Source organism: Doryrhamphus excisus, linkage group LG2 (assembly GCF_037039965.1).
Source record: "Doryrhamphus excisus strain RoL-2023G ecotype Guam linkage group LG2, RoL_Dexc_Guam_v1.1, whole genome shotgun sequence".
Lineage (NCBI taxonomy): Eukaryota > Metazoa > Chordata > Actinopteri > Syngnathiformes > Syngnathidae > Doryrhamphus > Doryrhamphus excisus.
Window position 1 is genome coordinate 26,051,065 of NC_136358.1, and position 10,679 is coordinate 26,061,743.

General features: G+C 41.9%; 1 protein-coding gene across 1 annotated transcript; it reads left to right on the plus strand.

Annotated features, from left to right (window-relative positions):
* Window positions 1-851: 851 nt before the first annotated feature.
* LOC131109645 (somatostatin receptor type 5) lies at window positions 852-2,387 on the plus strand. Its single transcript, XM_058061862.2, has one exon. The coding sequence runs from the start codon at window positions 1,102-1,104 to the stop codon at window positions 2,098-2,100; it is 999 nt and encodes a 332-aa protein (XP_057917845.2). The 5' UTR covers window positions 852-1,101; the 3' UTR covers window positions 2,101-2,387.
* The last annotated feature ends 8,292 nt before the right edge of the window (window positions 2,388-10,679 follow it).

Here is a 10,679-nt window from a genome sequence, read left to right on the forward strand (position 1 = left end):
TTAAACTAGACAGATGTATTTTTTCTTCTTAACAGCCAGATTGGAAATATGAAAAAAATGAAAATAAATCTTATGACAAATGAGTCCCTAGACGGCGAATAGAAGTGTCTTTGGACTCATATCATATTCCGGATAAAAACACATAAAGCATTGAAAAATAATTGCCTGGCTCTGTTATTATTTAGTGGATGTTTAAGCACTGGAGGATTTCTGGGGGTATTCCAGCTATGCGTGTCAGAGTGGCAACAGGATGGAGGTCATCGCTCAGCCACGGTCTTTAATCTTCACCACCCCCCTCCTCACCTCTTACATCCTCTGCCGGCTCCATCCCTTTTCCTTTCCTTTATATGTGCTCCTTCATAATATACACAGCAAAACAAAATATAGGAAAAGACGCACAAAAACAGCCTCCCTGTGTCAAATGTCGAAATATTAAAGTCCTGAGAAAACAGTCGGGAGACATTTCTTTCCTGTGGCATTGTATCTGTGTGTGTGGGGGGGGGGGGGGTGTGTGTTCTCAGTTTAGAACATAATAGATAGATGGGCGGACGGGTGAAATAATGAAATAAACAGAAGCAGACAAGAAAGTGTGAAGAATTAAAAAAAAAAGTTATGAAAAGAAAGAGTATAAGAGCAGATGGGGTTTACCTTGGAAACAGCATTACAGACAAGAACCTGGGGAGGAGGGGGGGGCGGGGGGGGGGGGGGGGGGGGGGGGGGGGGCTCAGGAGGGGCTTTCGCCAAGCTGGACTTTATCACAGTCTCTGGAGACTGATGAACAAGGGGGTGGATGAGTTCCAAGCACACACAAGCACACAGCAGCGCTCGTCACACACCGTGGGGGGAAGAGATATAAAACGGGCTCCCAGGGAGAAGAGCCGCCAGGAAAGCGTCCGTTCTGTTCGTTTGAAGGGTGTTAATGCGAAGGCCCGTGGGTCTCACGGAGGAACGCGCCTGGAATACACTTTTTGAACAAATAAAAGGATTGACTGCATGAGAGGAAAGTTAAAGATCCGTCGAAGCTTGAGTATGATCTTTCGCTATTTCGGTTGAGTACTCTAAGAACCGAAACAGGAACAGGAACTGTAAATTTGATGCAGAATGGACGCTGATATAAACAATTTAACGGATTCCGACGGCCGTTTTTACTCAGAAGGCCGCAATGATGGCTTTGGTGTCTTCATGGCTGTTCTCTACCCGGTGGTTTGCATCGTTGGACTCGCTGGGAACTCTCTGGTTATCGTCACCATTTTGAAACTGGACAAAATGTCATCCGCCACGACGGTGTACATTTTTAACCTGGCGTTAGCTGACGGGCTCTTCATGGTCGGGCTGCCCTTCATCGCGAGCCAGAACTGTCTAACCAAGTGGTTGTTTGGAAACGTGGCGTGCAAAGTGGTCATGGTGCTGGATGGAATCAACCAATTCACCAGCGTCTTCTGTCTCACGGTGATGAGCATCGACCGCTACATGGCGTTGGCAGATCCGCTTCGGTTCGCCTGTTGGAGGACGCCGCGCTGCGCCAAGATCGTTTCTGCTTTGCTGTGGCTCTTCTCTCTTGTCACTATCCTCCCGATGGCGCTTCACTTCTCTGCGGATCAAGGCTTGTGCATCCCGGATATTATTTCGGAATTTTGGTGGCTGGGGGTCCTTTCTTACACGTTCATTTTAGGATTCGCTTTGCCTTTCACCGTCATGACCGGCTTCTACACGGCTTTGCTTCTCACCTTGAGGTCGCAGCAGCTCCGGGCTACCACGCCCAATCAAGATAACCACCGTCCGGAGAGACAGGTTACCAAAATGGTGGTGGCGGTGGTGATCGTGTTTGGCGTATGCTGGCTGCCGTTTTACACCTTCAACTTCTGCTCCATGTATCAAACCGACCTCGCCTTTGCCAGAGCGTTTGAATTCGTGGTTTTGCTGTCGTACTCGTGGAGCTGCGCCAATCCAATTCTCTACACCTGCCTCTCCGACACCTTCAGGAGCCAATTCCGTGCCCTGCTCTGCTCGGCTACCAAGTCTCCCCCCAGCATGCCTTGCAACACTGAGCGATATGATCTCACTGTGACGGGGGTGCAGGATGTCACGATTTTAGCATAGAAAAAAAAAGGCAGAACTCCAATTTTGCTTAGAGATCTTTATCTTCCTGCACATACGCATGAAACGTTGGCATATGTTGAAGATGGGGGATTTGCCTCCATGACAGAAAGAAGCCTTGTTTATTGGCTTGTCTGGCATTCTCAGCTGCCAGCCTTTAATTATGTCAAGAGAGACTTCAATTTGGATGATAAAGTGAATTTATCCACAAGCTGTCAGGTATGTTTTTCCAAGAATAGGCAGAAAAAAAGACACCCTTTACCTGTGGAGCATTAGATCCCTTTTTGGGTTCTGGCTCTTGACTTGTTATATAATTCTAAAGCTTATAAAAAGTCTGACCACAAGGGGCGCTCCTATTATTACGACATATTTTGGTGACAGCTGGTGTGTAACTACATGAATGCGGCGCCCACTTTGCCCTTAGCTAAAGCAGCACTCACCGTCAGAACGCATTTAAACGCTGCATAAAGATTACTGTAGCATCTTGCTTCCAAAGTAAAAAAAAAAAAGCTTTTCTTATTGCATATGACATATACATATTATTGGGAAATTGACTGCAATTAGATAGTAAGGTAAAACGCAAGGTAAAAGGGAATACAATGGATGTTTATTTAAAAAAAAAAACGATGTGAGTGACAATCTTAAAGATGAAACTGATGTAAGAATGTTTGCCATTGTTATAAAGTGACTTTTGTTAAGATGGGACTTTGACCTTATAGCCGCTATTACTGATCATAACGCAACATACTTTGTATAATTGCTTTTCTTCTATCAATTATGCTTTGAAATATTCTACAAATAAACACCGTTTCTTGCAAAACATCATTTTGGCTCTTTTCTGTAACACACATTGTAGTATTGCATGTATTTCATAGTATTTCTATCTTCACATTCATTTTTCATGTATCACATGATGTTCATTCATTCATTCATTTTCTACCGCTTTTCCTCACGGGGGTGCTGGAGCCTATCCCAGCTGTCATGGAGGGTTGCTGCAGCCTATCCCAGCTGTCTTGGGGGGTTGCTGGAGCCTATCCCAGCTGTCTTGGTGGGTTGCTGGAGCCTATCCCAGCTGTCTTGGGGGGTTGCTGGAGCCTATCCCGGCTGTCTTGGGGGGTTGCTGGAGCCTATCCCAGCTGTCTTGGGGGTTGCTGGAGCCTATCCCAGCTGTCTTGGGGGGTTGCTGGAGCCTATCCCAGCTGTCTTGGGGGGTTGCTGGAGCCTATCCCAGTTGTCTTGGGGGGTTGCTGGAGCCTATCCCGGCTGTCTTGGGGGGTTGCTGGAGCCTATCCCGGCTGTCTTGGGGGGTTGCTGGAGCCTATCCCAGCTGTCTTGGGGCGAGAGGTGGGGCACAGCCTGGACTGGTGGCCAGCCAATCACAGGGCACATATAGACAAACAACCATTCACACTCATACTCATACCTATGGACAATTTGGAGTGGCTAATTAACCTAGCATGTTCTTGGAATGTGGGAGGAAACCGGAGTACCCGGAGAAAACCCACGCAGACAGAGATGGCCGAGGGTGGAATTGAACCTTGGTCTCCTAGCTGTGAGGTCTGCGCGCTAACCACTAGACCGCCGTGCCGCCCATCACATGATGTGTGTATTCATATTATTTCACTTTATGATCTTTTTCTTTTTGTATGCAATTATGCAATACTCAGACATGATTGTGCTATGCATAAAATAAAATAAAATCAATTAAAAAATAAAAAACTACGTTTTGGATCTTTATGGTCATTTGAGTATCTTCATTGCCGTCTGCTCTTGCATTTCCCCTCAAGACACTTAAATTGGTCAAGCGGAAATTCTGTAAGCAGAGACCCACTTGTGTATACGCCCTAATAAACCTTTCTCACACATTTCCTGAAAGTCTTAAAGACTGTAAAGAACTAATGACAAGAGGAATTTTACTGACAGTAAAAGACAGGAAAAGAAGCTTTCATAAGATGCTAACTTTCAGTGGCAGGCTGAGAACCGGCATCCGCGGTATTGTTGTCGGCATTATGAATTATCCTGACTGACCTTTTTTCAAGTGAAGTGTACTTTCATAGTTGTTTTCAGACATACAGCGTAGCAAGTATTGCGAGTACTGTATTCTAATATTATATAAGCCGTCTTGATGTATGATCTGCACATTTCCGTTTTTCGGATTCCAAAAGCGGTTAACGCCGCATCAGTCATGAATCATTAAACGTGACACAATGTGATATATTGCCGCAGCCCGATGCAAAGGGTCAAACGTTTACAAAGGTTTCAATGTGTTGACAGGTATGCGTTGGCCCTAATTAAAGCACTGGGAGCCAGCAGTTATTTTCATTGCTTCTACTCTGCACTCTCTTTGTGGAATTAAGACCAGATGCAAAGTAGCTGAAAGGTTCCTCAATTGAGCATATTGATGGGACCCCTGAGAAGGCAAAGGCGGCGAGAAGATGTGTCTGAATGTGTCTAATTGTCCGTGACGGGATTAGAAGCACACGTCGATAAAGGTCAAAGTGAACGTCCATAATCCTATTATTTCCAACCTTTTTCCCCATGTATCCTTGTCTCACTGTTTCAACTTCCTTCTCCTCGTCCTCCTCTGTTTTGCTGCTTTATCATTTTTTTATATATTCCAAATTCACTCTCCGCAATGTGCCGACAGATGGCCTGAGCATAAAATGATGACGCTCCGCCGTGTGTTCTTCTCTTGCAAGCAACCGGCACACAACACAACACAAAGCCAGGAAGGATAAAGCCAGTCAAGCCGACAAATGGGAATTTTCATGTTTTTGTCTTTGGTCGTTCCTGACAATTAACATCGGTCCAGTGGAGAAAATGTTGGTGCCATTTGAGGTTTTTTGAGTTGTTATGATCCATTAAGCTTTATTGTGATATGCATTTAGTAACATACTGGACACCTATGTTTTCCACAGTGATGCGTTAACAGGAATACAGCTTGGAATTTTTTTTTTTAAATGTATCACTTTTGAGACCAGGGTTCAATTCCCACCCTCGGCCATCTCTGTGTGGAGTTTACATGTTCTCCCCGTGCATGCGTGGGTTTTCTCCGTGTACTCCGGTTTCCTCCCACATTCCAAAAACATGCTAGGTTAATTAGCCACTCCAAATTGTCCATAGGTATGAATGTGAGTGTGAATGGTTGTTTGTCTATATGTGCCCTGTGATTGGCTGGCGACCAGTCCAGGGTGTACCCCGCCTCTCGTCCGAAGACAGCTGGGATAGGCTCCAGCACTCCCCGCGACCTTCGTGAGGAAAAAGCGGTAGAAAATGAATGAATGAATGAATGAATGTATCACTTTTGGAGGGGAAAAATGACATTCAAATATAGTTCCATGTTCATGGAATGGAATGGAATGGAATGGAATGGCCTTCATTGTCATTATACAAGATTTACAACGAGATTGGAGAGCTTCTCCTTTCAGTGCAGTAGTCAAGTTAAAAAAAAAGTATACAAAAGTAGAGTAAAAAAAGACAATTTAACACGATATATACAAGCTATATACAAGATATCTAAAATATACACATAGTATTGCACAGGAGCATATGCAGGGGCAGACATATTGCAAATATATTAATTTTTAGTGCAAATAATGACTGGTGAATACAGATGAGTAAAGTCACATATGAGTGTATTGTATTGGGTTGTTAAATTAAATAAATATGATTGAGGTAGTAACAGAGGTAGTGATGGAAATATTGCACATTTGCGTTACGCTAATGACCGGGCATGTTGTATGTCTGAGTTCAGGGCGGTAATGGCTTCCTTCTGCCGACTAAAACCACTAAAGTCATCTTCTTCAGTGTCAGAATGGAGCCAAGAAAAAAAGATTCATTCAAAGATCGAGGTTATTCTTTAAATATAAAAATACATCTCAGCATATATCTATATGGGTTGGTTTAAACTTTTGTAGATGCCGATAAGTTGATTCAAGAAGTCCTTCTTCTTTACTTTCTTTACTATTTTCTGTAATGTAATATAATTCAAAAAGACGCATAAAATGACATAAATATGTCTTTCGGAAAAATTTCCATCGGGCTGATGGGATTTTCCAGTTTGTTTTCATGATGGGGTTGTCTCGAGTTCATACTGTATATAGAAGAGATATTTCAGAGGTAAACAAAAACCCAGATGGTTGGTTTCACAAAGAGGTTTGCTTTACGAATGCATGGGAAAAAAAGGCCAAAGAATCAGTTGAAACGATGTCAAGGGTCAGTAAGATCAACAATTAGACGAGTTAAACATAGTAGTGTCAAGCGTGTTGCTCAAGCGGGTCAAAACAAACAATAAAAAAAACAGAGTGAAAAAAAAAAGGGAAAGCACTGAGCTTGTTTCGTGGTGTGAACTCACTCAGAAATGATTCCATCACAGAAATCATAGCCTGACCAACGAGTGACCCCATTTTCTTTGCAAATAAGATGAATGTAGGACGCCAATTTCAAATTTCAACTCATTTGCCTGCTAAAAGCCTTGTGTCCTTATGATTACAGGCTGGCATCAAACTGTCCATATGGTGCTGTGTGCTCGAGTAAAATAAGAATTGTGTGTTATTCTCTGCTATTTGTTAATTAACTGATGAGCAATCATTACAACTACTGCTGTTGTAATTTTAGTTTATAGTCTAATTTGACAAAGATATAACAAAAATAAGATTTACAGTTAAAATATCAATTATGCTGCTAATGATATTCCCAAAGTTACCTACTGTTACACATAAAATGGCGTCTACGTCTACCCTTCTCGTCACAGATGCTGCACTGGAACACTCTCCTGGCGTAAGTCTTACAGTTCTTATGTTGTAAAGCATTGGTCTCAAACACGTGGCCCGCGGGCCAAATGTGGCCCGCCGGACACTACTTTGAGGCCCCTGCCTTGATATGAAAGTTTAATGTTAGTGCCGCCCGCGCAAGTTTGATATGGATGCTGTATGGTATCATGTACCCAGAAGAAAATTATTACGTATGATTAATGTTCATGTTAAAGGTTAAATAACTGTTAATAGTTATCCTCCCTATTCGTGTGGAAGTGGTAAGTTTTTGGCTGTTTAAGTTCTATGTAAAAATGTGTCTCAAGACCCTGCAGTTGCGCAATATGTTGTAAATAAAAAGAGTATAAATGTGACTTCTAGAAATGTTCACTTCTCTTATACGTGATCATCTTGACAACTCTGCCGATGTCCTAAAGGAGTGAAAATATGTTCCCACTGTTTTTACTTACTTTCTCAACACAGGTTGTCAAGTAAATTCCAAAACATCTGGCGCCCATAAAGCAATTTTAACAATTATTATTACTAAGGAAGAAAAACACAAAAATGGATTTATTTCTGAATAATGACTTGAAATAATAAATTGCTTCGCATAAGGCAATATAACAACACACATTTGTACAGTATGGGTTTGTTTACGCTTGGAGCTCTATGCAAATGTGCTATGTCTGAAAATGGACTGGATTAGAATAGATAGCCACTGGGCAGTAACAATCAAATTAGGCATTTTATTGTGTGCGGTTACACTGGGGGGGTGAGTTTGGAAAAAAAAAAAACACATTAGAATATAATTACTGGCCACAGGGGGCACCATGGTGCAAAGGAAAATACTCAAATTCATTAATCACTGTTTAGCTGAATGTTATAATGACTTCCTTTATATTCAAATTATAAGAAAGAACAATTATTACCACTCCCAACAGTTTAGTAAAATACATAAAATATTTTTCATGCTGCTGTGAATGATAGTATGATATGTAGTATTGTAGGTTTTACATTTCTCACAACAGGCACAATAAAAACATAAAAACACCGGCTGCCATTGCGGCCGTAACCTATGCCAAGCTGAAACTCACCCCTGAACCCCCAGTGTCACTTCCTATCCACCCGCCATTCTGCTCCCATTGGGAACATATTTATTGCTATTATTGCTCTTCTTAGTATCTTATTAAATGGTTTATTATCTATTATATTTGGTAATATCCGCATCAAGGGGTGTTATTTCATGTTTAGAGTGCTCGAATAACATAAACAGGTTTTCTATGCTGCATTTATAAATAGGAAATCCTACTTCACAAAAATTCACTTATCGTGGATATCCTGGAACCAATTAACAGTGATAAAGGAAGGATTAGTACAATATCAAATGTCTGTAGGTCGAAAACATCTTTATTATTGGCTAATGTCATGCTGCCATCTGGTGAAAGTGAAACAACGGGTAGTTTTGTCGACAACCGCTTGTGTCGACTTCAATTAGCCAGTTTGAGGAGATGCCGAGATAAGTGGGGGGGGGGGACACGATCTTCTGTTTGTGCGTTATTATTCCCAATGAAGGACTCTCGTTGTGTAATGACTGTCAGCACCTCAAGATCAGTTTAATCCCATCATGCTCATTCGCCGCCAGCTAACTTGGATCCGTCAATGCAACCTTGATGCCACTCATGGTGTCCAAGGTTCGAGATCAAATATTAAAATAACATCCCATATCTTAAAAAAAGAAAAAAAATACAATTTCACTCATTACTCATCTTTCTCTGGCCTCCAAAAGAAAACTTTGGAATGTTGGATGGGGAAAAAGGAACACCAACAAAGAGGAGGGTTGTATTTACGTATTGTGTAATTATCAGTCTACAAAACAGCTCCCTTTGTTTATTTATTCATTCATTTTCTACCGTTTATTCTCACGAGGGTGGCAAGGGATGCTGGAGCCTATCCCAGCAGTCTTCGGACGAGAGGCGGGGTACACCGATTTACTCACGTGGCGATATGACTCTATTGATACTGTCACATCAGTGTGAAGGGATTATAGGGGTGCTATTTCCTGTCAAGAGGGCTCTAATAATGATTCATTCATATATTCATTTTCTACCGCTTCTCCCCACATGGGTAGCGGGGGGTGCTGGAGCCTATCCCAACTGTCTTTCAGCGACAGGCGGGGTACACCCTGGACTGGTGGCCAGCCAATCACAGGGCACATATAGACAAACAACCATTCACACTCACATTCATACCTATGGACAATTTGGAGTGGCCAATTAACCTAGCATGTTTTTTGGAATGTGGGAGGAAACCCACGCATGCACACAGAATTAGCCGAGGGTGGGATTGAACTCGAAGTCTGTGCGCTAACCACTCTTCCACCGTGCAGCTTTTATTTATTTATTTTTTAAAATTTTTTACAAAATTCTTGTCAGAATAGGCATGAACATTAACATAGGAAAGAAATGGACACACATACTGTTTGTGTCCTTGGCTTGCAGGGTCATTAGAACAAAATAAGTGATTTTCTATGTCTCATTTTGTGTATGCTTTTATTGAAAGATAATCAAAGTTGCTTATGTAAGAATAAAAAAAGCACATTGCTTCAATTTATTATAGAAAAGGAAGCTTTGTAAATGGAAATTGGCTTTGCTGTACTGTATAGAGTGCACTGATTACTGACTACACCCTGTGTAGAAGATAATTACTTTTATATAAGCCTTACATATACTCATCACCAGCAGGACACCAGCTCAAGACAGATCATAAAATAATTCATATTCATGAATGTATTTATCGGAAGCGATCAATAGGAATATCACCAACGTGCATGCTTAATTGTTTTAGATCTTTTAGTGTGTCTGGTGGCTGGATTTCTATGATGCAGCTCGTGTGTGTGATATTGCATGGTGTCCCACTGTGCCATCACCTGGAGTCAATGTCATAAAGATAAATCTTGTCGGAGTGAAAACTTGGCAAAGCGCAGTGTCGAGGTTGCGCATCAGCGGCGTTGTATCAGTCACACTTTGAGACTGAACTTTTCTGCCAGGTGTCGTGAAAAGTGTGCAAGAGCTCTGGAAGGGGAGAACCACAGATGAGCTCACGATTCATATCGATGCACATTTGGGTTGATTTGCAGCGCAAACGATGCAATGATAAATAAGTAAGCCTTTCTCGGATTAAGCACCGATCCCACTAGGGAAAAAAATCCACTTTTCATGTCTTGAGTAAAGCTGCCATCTTTTATTTCATTGATGTTGTTGTGTGCTTTGTATTCCACCTTTGTTGTTTTTCTTCTTGAAAAGCAGCAGGAAGTTGTGAAAGTCTTTTATGAAGTCAACTTCTAATCTGTCATCTTCATCTGAAACTGACTCTTCAAGCGCTTTGTATTGCCTCACATGTGCGTCAAAGTTGACTTTGAGCCAGGAAGAGAGCAGCCAGTCGTACCTTTGGTCGCCGCCCCGCTGAGTTTGTAAAGGCCCACAGCGTTTATGTTCATCGATGCCCTGACTTTTAACTATACCTGCTGTTCTCGCTGTTTTTGATCAACTTCTGTCAGCGGGATGAAGAATGAACGGCGCTGTGGCATGCTGTGAAATCTATTTTTAAAAACTGTTTTTTTTGTTCTAATGTTTGCTGGTCAGTCAACGGAATACTTTTTGGCACAGTAAAACATTAAACATGAAAGTACAACAATAAAGAATTACATTAATCCCCCTGCGTGTCATAGTTAATTGGTTCCAGAATTCACTGTGATAAGTGAATTTCCACAAAGTAGGACTTTCATATAATCAGTTCACAGTTCCACAAGTCCAAAAGGAATAGGAAGAAGCA